The sequence below is a fragment of the Solenopsis invicta genome, chromosome 5, assembly GCF_016802725.1.
Source record: "Solenopsis invicta isolate M01_SB chromosome 5, UNIL_Sinv_3.0, whole genome shotgun sequence".
In the NCBI taxonomy this organism is placed as follows: Eukaryota; Metazoa; Arthropoda; class Insecta; order Hymenoptera; family Formicidae; genus Solenopsis; species Solenopsis invicta.
The window spans coordinates 24,415,487-24,440,769 of NC_052668.1; the positions used below are offsets into that span (position 1 = coordinate 24,415,487).

General features: G+C 41.1%; 3 protein-coding genes across 13 annotated transcripts in view; 1 reads left to right on the plus strand and 2 right to left on the minus strand.

Moving 5' to 3' along the window:
* Positions 1-108: 108 nt before the first annotated feature.
* Positions 109-7,957, minus strand: LOC105195251 (uncharacterized protein KIAA0930 homolog). 4 transcript variants are annotated; one of them, XM_011160612.3, is made up of 9 exons: positions 7,279-7,957; positions 5,514-5,833; positions 4,714-4,977; positions 4,545-4,644; positions 3,889-4,191; positions 2,726-2,932; positions 1,654-2,265; positions 525-674; positions 109-280 (listed from the first exon to the last, which is right to left on the minus strand). In XM_011160612.3, the coding sequence occupies exons 1-9, from the start codon at positions 7,400-7,402 to the stop codon at positions 240-242; spliced, it is 2,121 nt and encodes a 706-aa protein (XP_011158914.1). In that variant the 5' UTR covers positions 7,403-7,957; the 3' UTR covers positions 109-239. The 4 variants fall into 4 exon arrangements, with proteins under 4 accessions (XP_011158914.1, XP_011158913.1, XP_011158917.1 ...); XM_011160611.3 differs by having other exon boundaries at positions 5,514-5,836; XM_011160615.3 differs by lacking the exons at positions 1,654-2,265; positions 2,726-2,932.
* A 240-nt stretch (positions 7,958-8,197) lies between these two features.
* On the plus strand, positions 8,198-19,964 carry LOC105195250 (spondin-1). Of its 2 annotated transcripts, none has more exons than XM_011160608.3 (12): positions 8,198-8,504; positions 14,806-14,996; positions 15,142-15,326; positions 15,443-15,634; positions 15,835-16,121; positions 16,407-16,810; positions 17,051-17,222; positions 17,586-17,829; positions 17,914-18,097; positions 18,691-18,854; positions 18,931-19,110; positions 19,295-19,964. In XM_011160608.3, the coding sequence occupies exons 1-12, from the start codon at positions 8,341-8,343 to the stop codon at positions 19,373-19,375; spliced, it is 2,448 nt and encodes an 815-aa protein (XP_011158910.2). In that variant the 5' UTR covers positions 8,198-8,340; the 3' UTR covers positions 19,376-19,964. The 2 variants fall into 2 exon arrangements, with proteins under 2 accessions (XP_011158910.2, XP_039305857.1); XM_039449923.1 differs by lacking the exon at positions 8,198-8,504 and adding an exon at positions 14,273-14,296.
* Positions 19,465-25,283, minus strand: part of LOC105195362 (transient receptor potential-gamma protein) — a 97,919-nt gene continuing 92,100 nt past the window's right edge. For 5 of the 7 annotated variants that reach the window (XM_026131028.2, XM_026131027.2, XM_039449922.1 and 2 more), the window contains 3 exons: positions 24,513-24,887; positions 23,404-23,913; positions 19,465-23,001 (listed from right to left, as the gene is read on the minus strand). In XM_026131028.2, the coding sequence (XP_025986813.1) occupies positions 22,850-23,001; positions 23,404-23,913; positions 24,513-24,887 (1,037 nt within the window). In that variant the 3' untranslated portion in view covers positions 19,465-22,849. Of the gene's footprint in view, positions 23,002-23,363; positions 23,914-24,512; positions 24,888-25,283 lie in introns of all 7 variants that reach the window. The other 2 variants (XM_026131030.2, XM_026131029.2) reach the window with 2 other exon arrangements.

Consider the following 25,283-nt stretch of genomic DNA (forward strand, 5'->3'; position numbering starts at 1 on the left):
ATATGTGTACCTGCATAAACAGTAGACTAAAGATAATATGTAAAACTTAATTAATCAAGAGGGAATGACAAAATGCTGTCGCACTGTTTTACAGTGCGGTCCAGAGAATTTGTAAATGATATTTGATTTATTTAAACTATACATTATTATATTTCTTGGGCCACAATCGTCGATATAAGTATAAAGTAAAAAAAAAAGGAAAGTATTAAAATTAGGAGTGGAATGTACTATACTGTCAGCTAGAATGTTAAGATAGGTCCTTCCCGGTGATCCAGAATGTCTGTAACAGAAATTATCGTGATTGAAGAACAAAACAATTGAAGGCTTTATATTGTATTTCGATCTCGTGTATACAAGGCTTAAATTTAATTTAATATTTCAGATTAAATGTATGAACGTTTTTTATTAATAGAACGGAAAAAGATTTTATATAACAACGTAATATGGTCAAATAATTTTGAAAAATTGCGTCCAGATATTAAAAAATAAAAATATTCATACAATGTGGTTTCTCTTTGGTTTACCTTTGGCTATACTCCACCACGGCAACGTAATATATGTCAAAAAGGCGTTCAAAGGTACGGACTGCGCTCGCTTCGTTTCCTTCCAGAAATGGAAGGTTTGAGTAAAGCCTCGCATCGTCCAAAGAGGATTATACGCTCCGTCGTCCAATTCTGAAAGGATAGAGACGTTATTAATTTGCAAAGCCCGAGACTCTCGACTACGCTTGTAGCATGTCTGATATCCTGCAACGATTCGAATTGTTCGATCGACAGGATGGTATTTTATAGGATAGACATTTAATCGAGCAATGAAACACAGAGTAAGACACAAGCTTAAAAGTCATGGGATTAAATGCATGTTTGATTAGGTTGTTACGAGCGACGATGGAGCAGATAAATGAGTCTGATATGATGCACAAGAATTACGGATGCTCAAGAGCAAACGGAGCAAGGAATACACCAATTTTCGTTTTTACTCCAAAAAGTGTGTAACGATTAACTTCGTCCAAGATAGTTTCTTGATGTGCTACGTGTAGAAATAGCATTATGCAAGTTACACACACACACACACACACACACACACACACACACACACACACACACACACACACACACACACACATACAGGTCCACATTTGCTGAAAATGAATCGTACGCTGTTGCCGTTTACTTTAAGAAGAATTAGAGAGTACCTAGATGATCCCTCTTTTTATGAATTCTTGCAGAGAGTGAGTGTTAAGAAATAGAATTAATATTAATATTACGTTTACAGAAAATGAACTAACTAATCTATCTACTTTCTATGGCCGTGCTTATTATCAGTGGTGAAATTCATGATTGAAAATTACGCCGTCCTTTCGCCCGCAAAACCCTTCGCAAACCACCACCATCACCACCACCCTCCGTCGTATCGCGCGCAATTACGGCCGTGGCCATTTCACCATTCCATAAACACAGCCATTGATGACACAGTCAAACGAATGCTTTGGGTTCAGATAGCGCATATCTACATTACGCACAACGATTCAATACAACAGAAATGATGATTAGTGAAGGATTGCTCTCTCTCTCTTGTCGGGGAAGATCGAAGGGGTATTTTTTTGGGGGAAGGGAGGAGGGCGAGGGCGCAGGAAGGGTAGGAAAAATTTACCCTGTGAGCCGGGGCGGCGCGGGAGCTCGCACCAGTAGTAGATCGCGGTGCCGTCCGGCGTGACTCGATGAGGCGGCAGGGGATTACCCGCGAAGCTACCTGAGAGCGCCCTTCGACGTCGTCTTCGGGGTAACGTGGCGCTTTGCCGGCGCGACAATGCGACCTCGCCGTTGATGCGCGTCACGTGATGGTCGTTTGCGTTTTTGTCTCTGATTTCGTCGTTCCTGTTCCTGTTCTGCCCGTAGGCGTAGTCTTCATGATCGGAACCGGCGCTACATAGACGTCGACGGCCGTCGGATCGTCTCACCCTGAGCAGTTCGTCGTCGCTTAGCCTCCGGTGCTCCTCATCCTCGTTCTCTAGACCGTTATGAAGATTGAACAAGTGCCCGGCGCTGTATGGACGTCGTTTCCGGTTATTGTCCTCCGTAGCGGTCGCCACATCGTAGCCCAGCGGCAGTTCCTCCTTGCCGTGCACCATAATCGCGCCCGAGTCTAACTTCTGTCGGACGTTATCGTCCGTGAGGCACCGGCCGGCCGGCACTAAGATCTCGCTGCCCACTTCTATGTGTTGGTGCTGATGATGATGATTGTTCTGCTGGTGATTGTGGAAACCTGCCGCGAGAACCACGTCGTCATTTAGACGGCGATTGCACCCGTGTCGCGACTACAAACGATCGTGCTCCTGGTCTCTTTCCCCGCTTTGTCCTCCGTGCATTTATCCTCCGTCTACAGCCAATTACTCTTTAGCCAATTACTCTTTCTCGTTACGATGTAACTTGAAAATTTTGTCGACACAAGACTCTAATCACAAGACTTTATTCAATTTTATTTCAATTAAATAACAAAATGAGCATTTAGAAGAGTCTTTTCGCTCTTTGTTTATTAAGCAGTGTACATTCTTGTCAAAGCTTGTCTCAAAGACACGGAACACGATAGCCACGCGCTAATTCGGGAAGGAGCTAACAAACACAGAGATTTCTACTAGTCACACAAGAAGCGAGAGCGCCGGTCAGAGCAGAGACAGGAGAGACTGATCGGACTGATCGTTTTCAGCGCGAACGAGCACACTCACCGTGTGTCTCGCGATAGATCATCTCCTTGCGTATCGGCGAGTTCTCATTCGTTCCGGGTTGTTCCCGGGGATTACGTTGTCGTTGCTTGTTGTGGACGGGGTGTTGTTGTTGCCGAACCGACTGCGATCTTCGTCGACGGAAGGAGCAGGGACTCCTACGGTTTCTCGGTGAGCCCCGGCCGCCCCAGCTGCTATCCTGTACATCGGCTACAAAGGAAAGAGCCGGCATGGCACGTGCCACTGATTAGAGACAACAAGAAAAACTCTTTCGTTTTTATTTTTTTATTTTTTCGTTCACTTAGTTTTCTGTCATCTTTCGCAATAGTCGCGACAACATTCGAATCGAAAGTTAAGAGTGTCGTGGTAGTTATAGTGGTGGTGGTGGTAGTGGTGGTGGTTGTGCTTGTAGGTAGAGTGGTTGGTGGTGTCAGTGAGGGTAGAGCTGAATCTGTTCTTTTCTCTTGTATTTCTCTTGTATCTCCCTCTCGCTATTTCGTCTACGCTTAAACGCTGTGCTAGTGCTACACTAAGTTTGCCAGAAGGATCGTAACTCTGAACGCACGATCGAGCTAAGTGAGGTCATTCAGGAAACAAGATGCCGCTTTGATTAGATTTTTTCACGGCGCACCTAAGTTGCGCCGTGTTTAATTCATGAAGACATAAATGTCGAAACTCTTTGAATCTTTTTTTAACATGAATATCAACATGCGGTCGCTTTCTATCGCGCTCTAATGGTTCGTATTTTCGTACAAGTATTTAGATCTATCAGCTTCAAGTCTATGCAGAGTCTGCCAGCATTGAGAAGTAGTATGCTGCCATGAGGAGGCGTCTATATGCCTGATAACATCAAGACAATTGTGCATTACACAGATACAACACAGGAGCATGCACAGACCGAGAGTGGATGCGAACGAAATACATCGAGAAGAGAAAGATACTAAGTGCCGTGTTCATATCCCGTATATTTAACGCTACGTTGTACCGCGGCAAAAACGTCGAATTTTGCGGTCCGCTCGCAACGACGCGTCATCGTCCGCGTTTGAACGCTAAATGCAGGATATGAATACCGGTCTAAGAGTGTGAAACTAAAAATCTAATAAGAGTAATAATCTAGTAAATCCGTCCTCGATTGCGTTTGTACTGCGCAGGTCGCTGATAATTACCATCTCGAACGTCACCGGCCTCGATCTCGCTGAGACCGTTCGCCATGGAATCGAGACCCTCGTTCTCCGATCGCGCCTTAGTGGCCACCGTGTCCGGTTTCGTTCTCCAGCCGCCGCGCACGAAGTTGTTGAGATTCGAGCTGGGATCGGACAGCCTTCGTTGATGGCGATACATGAAGAGCTCCTCGGCGTCGTCCCAGTCGGCGTCCCACAGGTCGGTCGCGCAATAACCCGGCTCCGACGTCGGCGTCTCCGCGCCGGAACCTTTTGGTTTCGTCACGGCCATTTCCGCGTGTCCCTTGCCTAAATACGATTAATATCCGTGAAAGGAACCTTTGTCGCATCGAGCTCTTTACACTTTGATGCGCGCCTTGCCGTATCGATAAATATAGAAGTTCTATTTTCCATCTTTTGCGCAAGCGATTACGCCATGTTAAATAATAAAGGTGAAATGCACTCTCCCGCGCCAACACCTACGTCTACACTTTACATTTAACTTTTAGATTATTTTATAATAATATGATAAGCTATTCTTTTCACTCATCTTCTATTTGTGTCCAAAGTGGATTATTGTTAAAATTATATTTATATAAAATACATAAATAAATTAATTAAAAGAAAATCAACAAAAAGGAAGATATTGATGAAATTCGTACCACGTGGTCCCTTCATTCGCACGAATTCTATTCTCTGCGAGGCCGCGCCGGAGAAGAGGCCGAACGTCATCCGCTGCGCCATTTTGGTGCTCAGGCTCGACTAAAAGCAAACACAGCTGTATATAATTTCACGTGTATAAATTCAACAACGCGCCAAACGAAAACTCACCCTGGCGTCGTAAACCTTTTTCAAAGCGTCGTATCTGATCGAGCCGAGGAAAATGACGCCCTGAATCGCGCCCTCCCGGTCGGAGGCGACCAGCTCCACGCACACCATCTCCCCGTCCCTGACTAAAATATCACAGAAAACTTCGTCGAAATTGTCCACCATGAAGCATATGTGTGGGTATGTCATTTCCTCGAGGTCACCCTTGGCGTCCATACGCCGTCGACTCGGACTAGCGTACACTTTCTGAGAATGCCTCCGCAATACCTAAAAAAGTTCTCTGTGCTAATGCGAGTTTCCGGTTTGCTGGCAATGTTAAAAGACATAATGATAAAAAGGTGGAAAATAAATAACTAAAAATTAATATTATAAAACAAAGATAGCATTGTACCAAATCTTTTTAATTCAATTGTTTAATTTATCTTCGAAAAACGAAACACAGAAAAAGGAAGCAGCAAAGTTATGGCTTGCACACAAGTTTTATATTTATAATAATAAACAGATTTAGTGATATATAGAAATCATGTGTGAAGGCAATTTTTATAGTTCACAAACATACTTTCTTTGCTATTCCATCAAATCAAATCAGATTTTGCTGATATAGCAAAGAAATTATGTCTGAAAGTTATTGTAATTGCTTATAGGCATATTATTATTTACTATATATAATTTAGTTGTTGTAAAAATAAAACTAAAGTATAATTGATTTGGAATTCTCTGCACAATCCCCCCACCCCCCATTATTTCTCTTAAATCTTTTTTAATTCAAGTATAATAATTCTTTAATTTTTCACAGTTCTCACTTGCAATTCCTTGGGGCTTGTTCTTGTGCAGATCGCCAGCGTCAGCGTGTAATCAAACTGGTGCACTACGAGATTCAGGTACACGGTTTCTTCCCAATCGATGTCGGGATCGCCGATTGGCAGTTTCTTACTGTCCTTGCGAAACACGTCGACCTCGGTCTCGAACTTGGGCAGATACCTCGACGAGGTCTTCACGTGTTTCTTGCGGACGAAGAAGAGCAGATCATCGCCGTCGATAGCGTGCTCCGCTTGAAAGAGGAAGTGACGGACAAACAGATCCGTCCAGTACGTCGTGCCTTGCAGCATGACGAATCCGGAGTCTGCTAAAAAAGAGAGAATTTGCGTGTTCACAAATTTTTCGGCGACTCAACATCAAAACACGGAGCCGTGAGTTTTAATGTCTCGAAAGACGCGACGTTTGATATCGAATTCACCCCCCTGATCGATTTAATGTTAGCAAAAGGGGGAGACGTAATAATAAAAGAGGCGGGAAATATCAGGTAATCGATACTTGTTATGACGCGTTTATTAATGAAGAAGGTCCGAAGAACTGAGCTATATCATTGATACGTTTTTAACTTTAGTTCTACGTTCTGTTCAATCTCAATATGCTAACAAATATATTATTTATTAATAGCTAATTACAGTATTTGGACGATTAATTATTAGTTAATTGTTTAAAAGTATTTATTTAAAACAATGTTCTCATTTAGATATCTAAGCATTCTCGAGAGCTAAAAAAAAAATAAAAGTGAAATAAAGTTACACATTCAAGCAAAAGATGAAGATATTGTGTAATCATATAAAAAAAGGAAGTACAAATTAATACGAAGGAAATTAAAAATATTTCCGTCAGTCACCTATCATTGTATTATATGTATATTCATAATAATATAAATCAGTATTTTTATACATAAAGATGAAGAGAGGCAATAAATAGCATGAGTCACGGTGAGCGTTAGTTTTGTAATTATGAACTTGATTATGATGTCTGCATCACTCTGTAAGTATTTCTATAAATAGCGGAGTGCGTAGTTGAAGAGATTAAATAAAACATATTATTTTTATCAATAGCATGCGCCAAATAAAGCAATCTTCATTATCGGAGTATTCAGAGAGATGATGCTACAATATTACGTAGCTAAGCAATACTCTTAGTGTTTTCAAATTGTTCATTATTGCATTGTTAAAAATTTTTTTTACATCTTTTCTATGTTATTTAATAAATGCTGGAATCCTTATTGAAATAAATAATCGTAATAAAGCACTTCTAGAAATTTATCTTTGTATATCTGAGAAATATTTAAAATTTTTAAGGAATAAATTAAAAAATTTAATAAATCATCAGTAATAAAGTTTTCCGGACAGTATTTTGCACAGTGTATAAGAAAATGTTGAAAAATCTCAAAATAATGTTAAAAAGAAATAAGAAGAAACAAGAAGAAATGAAAACGATTTTGTTTCTCTCAAATACGCGTTCTCTAACCGAGACGACGTTATGTTTCCCATCGGCAGTGAACCCTTGCGAAAGTGAAACCCTTTACATAATTCGTTGAAACACCCTAACTCGCTCTGTGCACCCTCTTCTCACCCTCAGCGTACGCGTATGTACACGCACAGGCGCGCGCGCGCGCGCGCGCGCACACACACACACACACACACACACACACACACACACACACACACACACACACACACACACACACACACACACACAAAGAGACACACAGACACGTCGAACCCCGGCGTCAATACAAATACGAACCATCTTTGAGCATCTGTCTGAGCTCTTTCGTTCTCTGGAAATTAATCTCTTCAAGCAACTGTTCCAGCATCGTTGGGGCCCTGGTGAGGCCCGCCGAAGACGAGCTGCTCGCCAGGCTCGCCATGACCGACGACAACGAGCTTGGTCGTCACTTCGTCCCAGCCTTCCTGGGATCGTCCCGTCCCTCTCGCTTTTGTCAACCGTTTGTCGACGGTCTTCCACCTGTGTGCGTCTGTGTCACGAACGTAAACGTCCTTGGCCCCGTCGAATGAGGAGCGGCGGCGCGCGACGAGCGGGGTGCCTCCCGTCGAGGGACCGGCGGCGATGCGCTTGGAGAACCTCTCCGGCGATGACGAGCTGTCTCGAACGAGGAGCGATGACGAGGTGCTCTCACGACGCTTCCATTTCGAAGCTCGAAAGCCGCAACAATCGAAGAAAATGCAACGGCGTCCGCGAGCGCGGGCAGACGAGCGGGGCTGGGTGCTCGCGGCGAGGAGAAACGTCAAAGCGGAGCTCCTCGCGCGGCACGGCTCGGCCGCGACTGACCGAGCACTTGCCGTGGACTTTTGTCGATAATATAACGCATGCGTGTGTCTCATGCCGTGGCTGTCATTGTAGCCGAGGCGCGATATTCGAACGACACCCGGTATACTGTGTGCGACCCCGGCGATGATGATGTCAACGCGTTCAACGCTGGAATTCTTCAATCGATTCGCTCGATCGAAGATATCTATCTCGCTCGCGTTACGGTGTTACGCTTTGCGTAACGAGATGAATAAATGAATCATTTTCACACGTTTTCTCGCTGTCACTCGCGGTTTATTCTTCGGCGACGTGATTTCCCAAGTTTGTCAAAGAGATACCTGGCGCGGGTTTGCGAAGATCAATTGGCAATCTGGAATAAGATGTTGCCGCGAGATTTCTCTTCGTCGCTTTGGTTCCAAGTCCGAGAGAAACCGCTATGTGACCATCATTAAATATTCGCGTATCTTCGGACGCGTCGCTGGTGCTTATCATTGGCGTTTCCGCGTTATCTCGAAGGCGCGTCGTCGGCCCGAGGCGATGCACGCTGACCCTAAAACCGACCTCGTGACTCCCGATAAAACTCCTCCGGAATACTGCCGGTTCACTGGAAACCAAGCACACGAACGCCCGCCGATCTCTTCTTCGTTCAGTGTCCATCGGTTTGACCAGCGAGAACATTCGCGGGCGACTCGAATCTACCGGTGAGTAATCCACGACCTCCACTCGCGATCTGATGCTCGCTCTCGACGAAAGGACACGTCGCAAAACGCGTCACGTAGGCGATCCTGCGATTATACTCGCCGAGAAGCTCGGTTACATAATTACCATGTTCGCAAACGTGCCGATCTCTTTCCCCTCGCTCTCTCTCTCTTCTCTCTGAATGAATTGTGAATTCAAATGAGAATCTTGCTCACCTGGGGCTAATCGCGGTAATCAGTGTAATTAATATCCGCGTCGTGATTAACGATACTGTTAACATGATGGAAATTTATCCCCGACTTTGATACGTTTAACGTTATGAAATTCAAATTGGAGTGGAATACATTTCGCGTAATACCCATCGAAATCATTTAGATACGTAAAATGTTAAACAATATATAAAATATTGCTCAACAGATTGATAAGTTTTGCTCTCAATTTAAATTTGAGATATTCTTATTTTATTTGTGATATAATTTTTGTTTATAAATATTTTTATATTGTTTTATAAATGAAGAAATTTCAGTACTTCTTTTTTTTGTAAAAAATAATATTAATTTTTCTCTTTTCTTTTTGTGGTTACTATTACAGATCTAAATAATCCATTAACTCAAATCTAATTGTTAGAAATTAATGAAGAAAGTTTGTAAAACTTTACCCGCTACATTTTGAAAACCGTTCGAAATTATGAAAAACCTTAAGACATTCGAAGGGTTTGTTTTTAAGGGGGATGTAAAGATTGTCCCCTCTCAAGTGGTGCTCTTGTAGAACTTCAATTCAAATACTTCTAATCTTTGGTAAAAAAAAAAAAACCATGGTACCTTTCATGTTGTAATATGTCATTTGAAAAAACGTAAAAAGAAAAGAAAATTTTTGGTATAAAGCGGAGATTGATATGTTGACTCGTTTGGGAGTTATTTAGGGAGTTATCAAAGCCAATTTTCAAGAAATCGTTACTCCAATTCAAAAAATTGTTTAAGTCTTAAAAAAATTATAAAAACATTAAACCATAAAAATTTTCTTAATATTAAAATATAACATCGCACCAATAAATAAGAATTAAAATGTGTAAATAAGACGTAGATGAAGAAATACGTACATGCCCAATACTCCGAAAAAGTAAAGTAAACGGTAAACCCCGGTCTATGGGACCGCTACAATTTTTCAATCATTTTCACATTACACGTTCCAACGAATGACAAAGGGACTACTGTGGTGTTTGGCGGAGACAGATGACATGCAAAAGTATTGAATTTAGAGCGCCTTTCGTGGATGTCTTGCAAGTTATTGATAAGTAAAGTTTCAAAACGGTCTGAAAGGCCGGCATTACAGTGTTTAAGGGTTAATTAATAACTTGACTCAATGAGAGCTATGATCTCGCACGTTATTTCGCCGCGGTTGTTAAGCAATCAGATTTGACCATCGTAGGCAAGACATCCCGTAAGCCTCAGGGGTCTGCAAGCGCGTGAAAGGACCAACGGCGTCATAAAAGAAGCTGTGCTCCGCGACGTTCACCATTCCGTAAATTATGTCCGGCGAGGATCCGCTCGTCGGTCGCGCGAGTTTCCGGTTTTTCTTTCACTAGCGATAAGCCTTTCGCGATTCATCGCTCGTATGCGCTACAGTCGCGTGTATTAATCGTGCAGTGAACAAAGTACGCTTTGTACGAACCAAGCGGACCAAAAGCAACACGGTAAAGTATGCATGTTGCAGACTCAATGAGTTTAACCGACGTAGCAATGGAGCTTAGTGTTTAATGGATAAAAGGTAGCCGCGAAACGCTTAACAAAACGGCTGTAGGGCGGTATATCGATTAACGTCTATCGCGAAATAGCGTAATAAAAGCAACGTCAGGGCGCCGTTTTTATGGCGGAACGGTAAACGCAATTTTCAAGGCGGCAGGCCTTGAATTTCGTTCAAACGAATTCCCGAAAGTCTCGTGTGTTGAAATTTTAACGAACACATTGTCGATTCGTGCGGCTGGCTAAAGCGACCACCACGGCAAATCTGTGATCATCGCGAGGACGCAAAACGTAATCAAACATAATAGACTAATTGAACGTGACCAACTGAACGTGATATCGCATGATCACGCACGATAATGATTTGAAACTGCGCTGCGTAATGAACTATGGGCCGGGGGAAGAAGCAGGTTGAATAACTATGTTCATTTGTATTACGGCTCGTTAAAGTTGAAAGATGGCCAAGTCGCGCGTAGAAAGGAATACAGACGTCGCGGATGTCTAAGACGAACTGTGTTTAATGGGAGATATATGACTCATGAAAATTTAAGCAGCGTCAATTATCACGGCAATACTAGTAGCTAGTAGCGGTAAAATGCACGAACTAATTAGATTCGTAATGAATCTGTTTGGAGATGAAATATTATGGAATCAAAGCATGGTATAAATCAATCATTTAAAGGAGACACAACATTTGTTAAATACGAAAAAATATCATTGCGTTCTAAAAATATTATATGGGATATATAAAAAAGATGTTTCAATTAAATAATTAAAAATACTATTGGATGTTACCAAGATGCATTGTGCAAATCATTGTTGGTTTATGGAACGAAGAAGAATATCTTCATTCTAGAAATGTAGTACGGAGTAAAAATATGATTCAATTAACTTATACGTGCATTTATCATGGACACAATTTGCTTTAAAGATGAGATATCACAAAGTCATGTTACATGAGATAGGAAAGAAAAATTTTAATGTATTACATGTCTGGAAAAATGAAATATTATGAAGACGCATCGTAAATTGTTGTCCACTTAAATATGTAGTAACTGAAAAAAAAGCTCGTCATGCTGGAAATAATGGACAAAAATAATATGAATCATCTTAACAAATATGTAGTTGTAAAAAGAACAAAGATATAAATTAGTTATTTAGAAGGGAAATTAATTAATATGTTTCTGACAGAATTTATCAAATATGGAATACGATCAAAGTGTATCGCAGCTCGTTGCGTTCAGTGCCCGTAGCATTAATTATTTCGCTAATTGCGAAAGTATTATGACACGCGTAAACCCACCCACGCGAACGGTCTCGAGTAGGGATATAATGGAGGATAAGAGTTCGACTGTCATATATGCATCAGTTTTCACGTGTGTGTACACGCAGAGCAGTGGCCGTCGCCGACAGTGAACTCCACGATTATTCCGACGTGAAAAATTCACGATTAATGAATGCGTGAAGCGTTTGGGAGATGAAACCGTGAAAATAAATATCGATCTCCGCGGCAGCAGTTACGAACACTGCTAAAAAAACAATAAATAAATAAATAAACAAGAATAGAACCAGGTAAGGGACATAATAAAATTCTTATTACGAAATCATTTAATTGTTGAACAACGTAATCATTTTGATTAGAAAATTAATTATTAAGAAAATTTTAATCAATAATTAATTGTTTGTATTATTTTGTTTTTGTTTATTTTCTGCAAATTATAATTTATTTATGCAAAACATAACATTTTAATGAATAATTAAGTACTGTTTAAATTAAAATTAAATTAAAATAAAAAAATTAGACCAGGCCTGATTAGTTTTAAATGTTGCAGTTGGCAATCTTTATACATAAATTATCAGTCAATTTTTTTAGGTCTTATGTTTAATAGCGATTAATTTGATCGCCATCTAAAATAAGGGAATTAAGTGGAACGTTTGACACACGTACACATACACACACACACGAGTAGTCTTTCACTTTCGCGATTTCCTCAATGCAAAACTCGTCTGCGCTTTTCACTGCGTCTTTGTACACCTTCGTACACGACTTTATTATACGGTACACGTACGTACAATTTACAGCGAGGTAAATTCCCCTAAAATTTCAAGGAACAAATTTCGAATCTCTCGCATTACCCCGTACGTCGAATTTCACGACGGAATGGAACGCTTCCGCATCCGGTGCGCGCGTTTAGAGACGGGACGTTTCGCGGGCCACGTGCCGAGATGCATCTCTCGGGCGCCACGTTCTGCAATTTCCGGCCCCGCGGGTTCATGCACCGCTCGCCGTCTGGTCTCGTCTCATGCATCTCTCGCCGAGAGCTAGCGTTCTAGAAACCTACAGACACCTACATGCCGCGCCGATCTCGAAAGCCGGTCGAGGGGACTGGCACGAGTCCCGACCTAGTTCTTCCAGCTATTCGACCGTAATCGGATGCATCGAGCGCGGAATGTGCGCGTGGACATATGCAACACGCGCTACGACTCCGCATGCTACAATAACGTCCCAAAAGCTCACTTGGGAGACTCGCACGTATCCACTTTACTTTTAACACATTTAAATTCCTGAGATTTGTGTTATATCAAGCTTTTAATAAGTGAATACACGCAGTCACTTTATTTCTCGTCGATTAACCATTACTTGCTTAATCTTTCTAATTTTTTAATCTTTTACATTTTGATGAATTATTCTGCGCCCCACGTAATCTTTTACTTTATCATTATTCATTATGTTCGGACATTTTAATTTGTTTTTATTAACATTTTGTAATTAATGGATAATTAATGGATGAACGCGTCCCAAGGCAATTGTATTTTTTAGAGTTGACTAGAGTTTTTTAATTCTCCTGCATGGCGAAAATGTCTATTAATTATAGTAATCGATCATTGAGCGTCTTCACGGGTCGTAATCTCTCACGATCATAAAATATCACCGGCCCATGTACAGAGAAACGCTCACACGATGACTTCATGAAGAAAAGAGAAGTAAGAAAAACTTGCCCGATTGCGCAAATATAATTATAATCGAAACATAATTATAATCGACCTCTTTTCTGTTTTGTAAAAATTACTTATGGGAGAGTCTTACGAAGACAGTAATTAGCATTCTCACGACCACTTTTCTGCGGTACGAAAAAAAAGTTCTCTCTGCATTGTCGCTGCGAGAATCGATTATCGTTAGTCGCAAATGTAACGTGCTCCAACAGCTGTTACATTGTGTCATTGAACTCGTATCGGTTTCGAAATTGTTGCAAGAATCGAAGAGATCTAGTAGGAGTGGACTCCACCAGCCTACAATCTTAAATAAATATTAATAAAAAGAAGAGAAGGAAAAAGCAATTTTTTAACTAATTAGTTGAAAACATCACGGTTTTAGCAATCAAACTTCCTAAATCTCGAACAGTGACAAATGACTCAAAAATTGCACGTGTTCTAATTTCACTCTATAGAAGTGAATTTCTATTTTTATTCGAGTAACAAATCACTCGATCAATTTTCACTGTTTTATAACGATGTTTTGCTCTACGAGATTTAGAGAGAAAAATAATTTCTGTTCGGGAGGAATGAAAAGTTTCCGGGACCTTATCTCTCTCTCTTGCGCGTCTACTCATAATCTGGCGATTTCCCAATTGCAGAGGTTGCCCGCAATCACAATACAATCTCCGTTCTCCATTTCCACGCGATTGCGAAATCAAACTCGACTCGCGATCCGTTCGCGACTATACATTGTTTTACTTTATGCTTTGTGATCCTATGTAGTACAAGGTATTTCTGCGGCGATTTATTGCTTCAAATCGAGTCCAACAATAACAGTCGGATGAGATTCGACGGGATTTGTATTCGGATTTGCGCGACATGCCCGTTCGTTGCTTTTCAGTTGAATTCCAATCATGGGCGCTTAAAAGATCAGCTGAGATTCGTTCGTGTTCGGGGCGATGTCAATTGCAGCAATTTCCTTGGCAGAGCAAGCGAGGCGTGAATTCAAGGACAAAATTGCCGGAATATCATTCTCGCATTACGGATCTTGCACGAACGTCAGAAAATAGTTTTATGTAACTGTTGCATTTTATACTGGTTTTATATAATTATTTTACACTGCTCAATAATAATGATCATATGCACAGAAAAAAATTTTAGTATCAAATAGCAAGAATAACAAAGCAAGAATATAAAAACTTCTTAAAAGAATTTATAATTTTACAAACTGACATAATTTGCTTACATGAAAAGAAAAATTTTCTTCATGTAAGCAATTTATATCTGTTTAAGATTATAAATTTTTCCAAGAAGATTTTATATTCTTGCTTTGCTATTCTTGCTACATGACACAAAGATTGTTGATTTGATATTAATTTTTTTTTGTACCAGAGAATTTTTAAAATTATACGATAAAATTGGACGCTGAAGAAATATTAATTTACTTGCATTTATTATAAAAATGAATATCGTTGAGCAGTTATAGATGCAACAGCTTCAACGAATTTTAAAAACAAAGATCCTAAATCGCTTTGAATTTTTAAATTGGTAAAACAAAATTGTAAAACGTACGAAACCTTTTCAGACATCCAAAAATGTTATTTCTAATACTGGCGGCGTGTCTCCTCGCCGTGACTCACGCCGGATGTCCCATGAGGCCGACGGTGGAACAAACTTCCGCAGGCAGGACGGCGGGAGATGGTGGTTACAGAATTCTCATCAGCGGACAGACAGGCGGATACATCCCAAATGCAATTCATACGATTAGCTTGAGAGGTTGTATGCGCCTAAAAGATTGTCTAAAAAAAATTAATAGAATACGAAAGAAAAACATATGGCGAAATCTTATTATAAACACTTATTATAAAAATTTTGTCGACCGCAAAGTGCCGCTGTTAAAGACAATCGACGTACATTTCAGGCTCGCAAACGCATGAGAGGCTGCAACAGTTTACGGTTTTCACGCTCACGGTGCACTCGCAGCATGCGCCGAATAATCCTTCAACTCGAGTCGGTTATTTCCAACTGTTTCCGGATTCCTTGACGACTTTCAACGAGGACTGCATTAACACGATCTCCGAGACGAACAATTATCCGAAGTCCGAGGTAAGAATGCGAGCCATTTTCTCTAACAAAAAGAAATACATATTAATAAAAAAATTAATAAAAATGTAAGAATTTCTGTCCTGCTTCTTCTAATTAATAATTTATTTTTTCGACAGATCCAGGTGATGTGGCGGGCGCCACCAGTCGGCTCTGGATGTGTCATTTTCACCGCGATGGTCTTGGAAAACAACGTACGATGGTACGCGGAGGACAGCGCTCTTACCAAGACCGTTTGCGAATCGACAGGCACGGAAGTCGAAGGTGCAAACGAGACCAGATGTTGCGCTTGCGACGAGGCAAAGTATTCTGTAAGACACGAAATATTTCACAAAGTTCGGCGGAGATTAATGTGAAAGATTTATATTTTCTTTAAACTTTAAATAGCGCAATTTTTACTCTTATTCCGTCTTATTAACTTTGAAACTAGCTTCGCCAAAGTTATGATGGGGGTGAATGAAATAATAAATCGCTGTGATTAATCGAAGCGTCTTACCCACGGCTCTTTCAGCTAACTATGGAGGGCATCTGGTCAAATAAAACACACCCGAAGGACTTTCCGTTTTCCGCCTGGCTGACTCATTTCAGCGACGTCATCGGTGCATCGCACGAGCCCAATTTTTCTTTCTGGGGTAGAGATCACATCGCGACCGATGGCTTCCGTCAATTGGCCGAGTGGGGTTCCGCGACGGGCGTGGAAGCGGAATTGAGAGAGAAATCCAGACACCTTAGAACGCTTATCAAAGCTGCTGGTCTATGGTATCCCAATGTCAATTCGAATACGACGACAAGTTTCAGGTAAATGTCATTCTTCGCGCACAAAATATGCGTTTAACAAACTCTAAGTTCTTTGATAACAATAACTGTGATAACATAATACTTGGTAAATTTTATATATTCCAAATAAATTATTTTTCAAAAGAATACCGTTAAAAAATTTTAGATAGTGAAAACAAAAAAGTAACTCGCTATTATATTTTGTTTTAGTGGCTAAATATGTGAAGCAAGACATTGATTTTTTTAATATTTCCCCTGAAAATGTAACAAATCTTTCTGACTGACTTCATTTTCACGAATTTTCAGGGTAGATCGAAACCATCCTCTTCTCTCGGTGGCTTCGATGCTGGGCCCGTCTCCTGACTGGGTTTTAGGAGTGAGCAAATTGAATCTCTGCCAGAAGGATTGCACCTGGACAAAAAGTATGATAGTCGATCTTTATCCTTGGGACGCCGGTACCGACAACGGCATCAGTTATATGTCGCCGAATTCCGAGACGAAACCACGCGAGAAGATGAAGCCGATAACGACGCTCTATCCGGAAGACCCGCGATCGCCGTTCTATGATCCCTCTGGCAGGCCCATGCAACCGCTGGCCAGACTGTATTTAAACCGTGAGAAGATTATCTCCCGCGAATGCAACGAGGAACTTCTGCAGCAGCAAGTAACCGAGCTGGAAGTGGCCGAGAACACCGAAGACACGTCGAGACGTACGCAGGCCATATTTTCTATAATAGCCAATCTTTTTGAAAAGCGATCTGAAAGACTTGATGAACTTATTAATTCTAATATTAATTAATGTTTAATGAAATAAATATTAAAAATTTTTTAGAGCCTTATCATTCCTGATATTTTAATGGCTTCATTAAGTCGGCAGAGATTTCGAGTTTACTCTCAATTATAGATTATGAACTTGGTAATTTAGTTTCATCTTACTTTGAATTTTTAAGCGGAGTGCCAGACGACGGATTATTCGCCGTGGTCGTCGTGTTCAGTAACTTGCGGTAAAGGTTTAAGGATGCGCACGAGGTCGTATCGAATGCCGGAGAAAGCTGCTATGTTCAACTGTAACAGACAGCTGGTTTCGAAGGAGATGTGTGTCTCGTCTATTCCTGAATGCTCGTAAGTGCGATTCTTATATCGTTTGAGAAATTGTCGAAGCTCAATTGATACACGAAAAGTACGATTTTGCTGATATATAGATCTCTGAAAATAATTATATTGAATTAAAAAATACATATTGGAGCGTTCAAGCTGGTTGCTAGAATGTTAAAATTTTTTACAGCAATATTATCACGCTTGAGCGTTACGTATAATTATTCTGATGGTCCAACGCAAAATTATTTTCTTATCTGTATCTATCTAAATTTTTCGGAATTGCAGAAAATTATTTTTTGCGCAAATATAATATTTTGCGGATGAGTCTACCAGATAAATTTGATTCTTCGTGTATGGACGCGATCAGATGTCGATGTGTTATTTCAGGGGAGAAGAGGATAACGACGACGATGTGATTCTGTCACAAAGTAATGATCCACTTTGCGAGACCACTGAATGGAGCCAGTGGTCTGAGTGCTCGAGCACCTGCGGAATCGGTACGAAAATGCGAATGAGGTTGTTCCGCGATCGCCGTGGTCGTAAACGATGCCCACTCGTGTCGCTCGTCGAGAGGGAGAAGTGCATGGAGCCACCGTGCCAGGAGGAAGAGCAGCAAGATCTTGTGTGCAAGGTGTGGAATCTAAAATCTATTACTCGCCGCGAGACAAAGATTCGTTGTATAATAATTTACAATGTTTAATGATGATGATTAAAGATGACGGACTGGTCCGACTGGTCGCCGTGCAGTGCTTCCTGCGGGAAGGGTGTGAAACTGAGGACCAGGCTGCTGATGGTCGACCCGTCGCTGCAGGAGGAATGCTCTTCGCGCGTGGAATTGCTCCAGCAACGACCGTGCCTATTTCAGTCAGACTGTACATTCGACATGGCAACGGCGAAAGGTAATGAAAAATTTTAACGTTCGAAGTACAAAGTCTTTTTTCCTTAAAATTAATTGTCAAATGATTATCAGTTGTATCAATTTTGTTAGTAGCTTCTAGAGATGTACGAATTTCAATCAAATCTGCAAGAATAGTTCAAATTCGAATCGAATATTCAAATTTGAATAGTTCGAGAATTTCGAATCATCGATTATTCGATTTCGAATCGATCACTTATTTTGTGTATCTGCTGCGTGATCAATCTTGTATTAATTTGTACCAATTTTTGTGCCTGATGGTCGATTTTCAAAACTTTTTCATCGTTTCTAAATCTTACAAATTATAGAGCAACTCTAGAGTGATCCGCAACATAGTAAAAATACGTTTTTTATTATATTTAAATTAGTATGTAATGTAAATCCGGAAAAATTTAATTCACATTCGAATCAAACATATTCGATTTGATTTGAATCTTACAAATGCTTGATTCGCACACCTCTAGCTTCCGGTGTAAATCTCATAAAAGAGCTTGAAAATTAAGCTTGTGCAATTTTCGTGCAATTTCCCACTCTACGAGATTTAGAGTCTGGAATCCGTTGTAACTCTTTTTACAGTCGTATGCATGGAGGGTACAGACGCCGGCCCGTGCAGGGGCTACTTCCAGAGGTGGGCTTTCAACCCGCAGAAATTAATGTGCGTGCCCTTCGCATACGGTGGATGTCGTGGCAACCGAAATAATTTTCTAACGGCGGACGAGTGCAGCAGTACTTGCGGTGTCGTAAGCGAGAATGTTTTAATCGAAAATCGGGAGAGCGCGAGCGAAATGGAGATGTCATCTAAATTCTTGTTCCTAGGTGCGAGCTGCTCTTACTGGTAAGGCCTTTAACGAGACCGTGAATCAAGTTCAAACACCTACGGACTCCCTGAACCCTCCACCTCCTCCCGTGGATTGTGTGGTAACCCGTTGGTCAAATTGGTCACCGTGTAGCGTCACTTGTGGTATTGGCCGCGTCACGAGTTACCGTACCATCGAGGTAAGCTAACTGACCTCGGGCTATTGCGCGCGTTATTACCTGCGAAATTCGCGATATACGCAGCTCGTTGAAATAACACAAACTGTTGCGCTGACCAACGAAGTATTATGAAGCTTTCGTACGTGATGATGCTGCGAGACCTTTTTGCCCCTGATAACGTCGTACTCTGTTCGCGCAATTACAGCGAGAAGCTGCGAACGGCGGCCGTCCCTGCCCGAAGAAGCTGCATCGTCGCTATCGTTGCGAGCTGGCGCCGTGCGAGTGACGAAACGAGAAGAGGAATCTATATACTCGGTGGCATTTAAATTAGGATGTATACGTAGTAGATTAAGGATTACTGAAGCAAAGGATCTGTCAGAAAAAGATAGTTTAATTACATTCGCAAAGAGGTAAATCTCTGTAAATTTTTAATCTTAGAACGTACGAGACCTAAGCCACATACACGAATGCATAACGTGGATTATTGTGTCCCGTGCGCAATTTGATTATTTCTTATATTCTTTCGCGAGCGCGATTCCTTTATTCTACGCCAAAAAGCGCTACGGTAACAAAAAGATATAGTTTGATTTAAAATATTTAATTATTAAAAACATTTGGATTATATATATTATATATATCGTATGTATATAGGGAACGAAATATTCTAATAACGTTCCACTTCACAAAACGATCCACGTTGAACATTCAAATTAATATTAATCGATGCTTTTATAGACTATCAATGTACATTACTGCCAGTCCTCTATCGCCGATATCTCCCTCCTTTCGAATTAATCGCGTTAATAAACGTTATACTCTGTTCTATTCCTCCGTACAAAATGCTAAATGCGAAATAAACGGATTATCAGAATAAATGATATTTTATTAATGGTCACATTTCGTTTGCCGCCTGCTGATTCCCATCGAATTTCAATCGATACCACGAAACACAGATTCAGTGTAATCGCTTTCTATCAGATGAAAACGTTTGTCTCTCTCTCTCTCATAATGTGTCCGTTCAAATTTAATATATCCAAACCCGGCGTCGTTTACGAATGAATATCAGATATCGAAATAAACTATCTATCAAAATGATTAACCATAATATTAAATTTATGTTATCAAATTTACTTTTGCTGTACGACGGAAAGAATGTAGAAGTCTCTTCATGTTTGACACCATTTGCTAATTATGACGTAAATGGGAAGCGCGTTTGAAATTAAATTCAAAGTCGAATATTCAATTTTCGTCTCTCGCGTTATTCTCACGCTTCTGCGGCTGCACGTTTTCGAAACGTACGTGATACGTCGTCGCCTCGAGCAACGTGCGATTGATCGCCTCGAGCGATTAATGCTGCAGGTATCACGCTTGTTATTCTTACGTTCCGACGTAGAAATTCATGCGCCCGTAATTCACCGCAGACTCCGGAATTGCGATTAACTGTCTTTGGAGAACGTCCAAAATCGTACAACTCCGAGAGGTTTTTCGACCTCGCTACGCCGTTTTCCATTATTTATCGTGACGCGCGCGTTTTCGCGCGCAAAGTCGCGCACGTGCACGGGCAAACGGAAACGTGATTGTGAGAAAATTCGATCGGATTCGCAGGACTTTTTATTCAAATAATTCCAAGCACCATCACGCGCAATCAGTTGGCTCCAGCTCTTTTTTTTCCTTTCCTCTTTCACCGTGAGCATTCTCGCTTACACTTATCACCAACTGGAAAAATCTAGCTTCACACAGTTACATTAATAATCTCATATAAATAATACACGTAGGTGAGATAAAAATGACTAAATCACTGTACATCTACCAAGAGCGCCAAACCATTATATTACGTCCCTTTTCTTACGATCATATAAATAACCAGCTCTCAATATATTATAATATCAACTATATAAAACAATGAAATCTTTTTTTATGATGCATTATATAATTTCTTAAATTTATAACGCCTATTAAAAATTTACCTTTTCTTAAAACGCTTAATTAACTCGTTCGATCAACTCGTCCAAATCCTATTTTATTTTTATAGAAGTGTTACTTCGCCGCGCCGCCGCGTCGCGCCGGTTTGATCCGTTTGATAAATATATAGCGCTTCAATAATGATCATATCTCTCTTACGGCGTTAACGAGACCGCGGGGAAGATCGATGACGAATAAAGGGACGAAACGAGCGAGCAATTGGACAGTGCCCTCTGGGCGACTTGCTCCTCAGGAACTTACCTGTGGTGCTGATCGCGCGATTCGTTTGACATTAACGATAGTAATAATTGTTGTTAACGTACATACACGTAATATCTAGGAAATAGTACGTAATATCTAGGACTCTCGTTCCTTTTAGGCCACTACTCGACTATGTACTACCGGCGTATTCTTTGGTCGTGCCACTCGCTCCTGCTCTTCTGCGCCTCACGAGAATCGATTCGTCGATAAGATTTAGCCGCCTTGATAGTCCAAATATATAGGCAGAGAGTTACGCGTTGGATCGTTAAAAGACGACTTCGTCTTTTAACAGTCACGAGCTTGTAATTAACGGAGCGATTAATTCTACATCGGAATTTTGCAGAAATGTGTGACTTTAAAGGAATCCAGCCGTCTCTCTTTCATGCAATCTATCGTGCATGTCTTACGGAAGAATTATTATATAATTGATTCTCTCAATGCCGCGCATTCGTGGCCGTCGTAAACTATATCGTGGAATAAAAAATAATAGAAATCCGTTGGCAATGATTGATTATCGATTAGCTCGTGTCATGACTAGAGTAGGATAAGTATTTATATGGAAGAAACTATCGAAACAATGAACGCTTGAGAAGAGCTAAGAGACTACGAGTTTCATCCTTCAGTAGACCAGCTCTCTGAAGAGATGCGATAGATTTGACTTCTGTTCGAGGTAACGCAATTCGTCGCGTTCTTCCTCGACAGTTAACTTAATAATATATTAATAGCTTCCTTTTTTTTCACTCCTTTGTTACAAGATCTGACTCTGACTAGTGTTGACTAGGCTATTTGCCGCCGACTCACACGTGCCACTTCCTTTATCTCTGGCAGTAGTAGTAATAGTAATAATTCTCAAGTACAATCTACACCGTCGATCGTCGCTCAAAGACAGCCGCGCGAGAAGGTGCCGCGAATCAATTGTACATGATATTTCCTTACCCTTACTAATTTCGAAAACGATTGGACAATACTATTGGACAGTAGTAGTGCACAAATGATACGAAACCATTTTATACACGACTGCTCTCTTTGCTCGAGAAGAGTTTAAATTGAGGAAGAAGAAAATAGAAATTCACTGGAATCGTAAAAATTCTCCTTCGTGGATATAAAATATAGAATAATAAATATAAAAATAAATATGTAAAAAAAATATAAATAATAGATATAACGTACCGATAATCTTGAAGTGCAATTTTCGAGCCATTGTCTCGTTGAAGGAAGTGTTCGTGGCAAAAGGATTGGCGAAGGGAAGGGGATGAGATCCTGATAAGAAATGGGAGTTTCTTCGAGATTCCCGATCGACGTCGCTCTTACGTTTAATCGGCATGGCGCGTCGCATCGCGTCGCGAGAAAGGCATCATTGTGCGTCTGCCGACGTCGGGACGGTTGTGCCGCGTGCACGCGCGTGCGTGTGCGCACTATCGTCGTCGACGTCGTTCTAGCCTCATGGCCGTTGTAAACGAAGCTCGAAGCTGAGTTCCGACTGATGCTTCCTGTGTCAGCTGGTCGGCCGCCGCCCGTCGGCGACACATCCGTTTCCTCAGAGCCAGCCGGCGGACACGTCGTGGCCGGAAATCGGCTCGATGCCGGGAAGACGTTGCAGCTGCGCCGCAGATCCATTTCGCTTCGCCGTGATCGACGTCGAGCCGCTCGCTACCACGTTCTCCTCAGTGGTCAACGGCAGTGGGGCACCTAAAAAATAAAAAGAAAAAATAAACAGTGATAGCTGCATCGCAAATCACTTTTTCCGTCTACTAAATGTCGCATTTAACTTCTTGATGACATTGTAAATGTTTTGAAAAAATTGTACGTAAAATTTTTATGTGCAAAAATGAATGTAAAATAAAATCACCCTGTATTTAAATAGTATTTTCGCAAGTTGGAATAAACATTTTAAATGCTTACATACATCTTAACAATATAATTTATAACATTCTGATTACGATATTCTGCTCTGCTTACGAGCTCGAATAATTAGTTGAACCTAGTTGCAAGTTATACGCAAGTAGACAGTTATACGCACTATAATGTACGTTATAATTGGTTCATCTTACACGCTGTCGTGAAACAGTATCCCGCGTAATATCGGTTCACCTTGCTGCGCGTTGATGCGCTCGTTGATGATCATCTCGACATTGATATCGGGCTGCCGTTGGCTCTGCGTGACCTCCTGCCATTGCGACGACGTTATTGACGACTGTGGCGTTAATTCGGGGCCCCGGGTGGGCACGCTGCTGGCGCGTTGCAACTGCTTCTTCTTCGAAGAGATCCTGGCCGTCAGGACGGTGGCGACCGAGGACGTCGTGCTCGAGTCCGCGGGATTCGTGTTAGTGCTGCTGGTCATCGCGGGGGTGGATGACCTCGAGGCGGAGAACTTTTTACGCTTCTTCCTCAGGGCGGCCAGAGCTGGGCCCAGGCCGTGGGTAAACATGTGATGCGCCTCGTGATGCGAATGATGAGATTGAGAGTGATGGGGGTGTTGCCCATTTTGTACATCATGACCGGCTCCTTCGAGGGAGGACTTTGAGTCTGAGGAGCCTTCAGATCGCGAGCCGCCGTCCTCGGACGCTGGCGAGTATACAGAGTCCTCCGAACGAGACCTACCTGAGAGGAGAAAGTGACAAGTTCATTTATAAGTTCATGAAGTAACTCCAGTGTATTGTTTCAAAACCCAAGAGATTTATATGAAAAATCGAAGCAAATCACAATAGTATTAGAACGTTTGATCATTGATAAAATAGGAGAAATAAAAAATATGCAGTATTGGTCAAAAGTATTTCATGCAAATAAGAAAGTCATTATTTTAAAGAAAAAAGACATACATAAATATTATATAATTTTATTGTAACATTTTTTATCTGGTGCTTCGATAGCAATGCTTTAAAAAAAAAAAAAAGAATTTATTTCCGTTTTTTTTTTGGGAGGGAGGGAAATAATGCAATATTTTTGATCGCTATTAATACTGTGTTTTAATCAAATAAAATAGTCGTAAAATTATTTATAGTATCTTCTTCATTTCATTTATCATACTTTTCATAATTATATTTTGTATTTAAATAAAGACCATACTAGCAACTATAATACTTCACGCTCGCGCATTCGCTCAATATATTAATTGCAAAATATTACACGGATAGTGAAATTTACTTGGGGGATTACTAACATCAAATAGAAATATTGATGCGGGAAAGCTTTGGACTTACCGATCAGTCTGGAGACTCTGCCAGCTTTCGCAGCTTCGATGAGAGTGCCCCAGCGCTTTTTCCGGGAGCTACTGCGAGTACCGTGGCTTGGTCGTGACCCGCTGGCCAACCCGGGCATGCTATTAGTGCTGGTGTGATGTGGGCTCCTCTTCGCGGTCGTGGCCGGTCCGAATATGCCGCTCAGAGTTGAGCCAAATAACTCGTGGGTGTTCTCCTGTTGGGCTTGTTGAAGGGACGCGATGAATTCGGCCACGGGCGGTAGGCTACCGCTTCCGCCCGGCTGCGGCCCGATGTTGAAACCCTTCATTAAGCGTCTCTCTTTCTGGCGGTTTTTCTTGCCACCAGCACCTACGGACAGCTCTTTAAGGCTACCGTCTAGGGGATAAACAGAAAATCGACGAGCAGCCTCAAGCGATCTACTAAAAGAAACTTAAATAACTAAAAAATAAGAAAAAAAATAAGAGACGTTCTAGACTCACGTAAGATTTCAGTTTGATTGATATATCGTAATTTAAATAAATCAAATAAATTATATTCACTAAATTCAATGTTAATGCACGTTACATCAGACTGATTGTTTAAATTAATCTTTCGATGCATAATAGATAATTGCAAGAAATACAAAAAATTGATTAATTAAAATTTCTTTTTATTTTTGTTACATTAACGACAGGGACGAAAATAACTTCCGCTCTGTGCGTTTCCCAAAGTCTCCCGAAAGTTTCTATCCGCTGCAAATCTTTTTTCCCTTTTCAAAACAATTTATGTAAA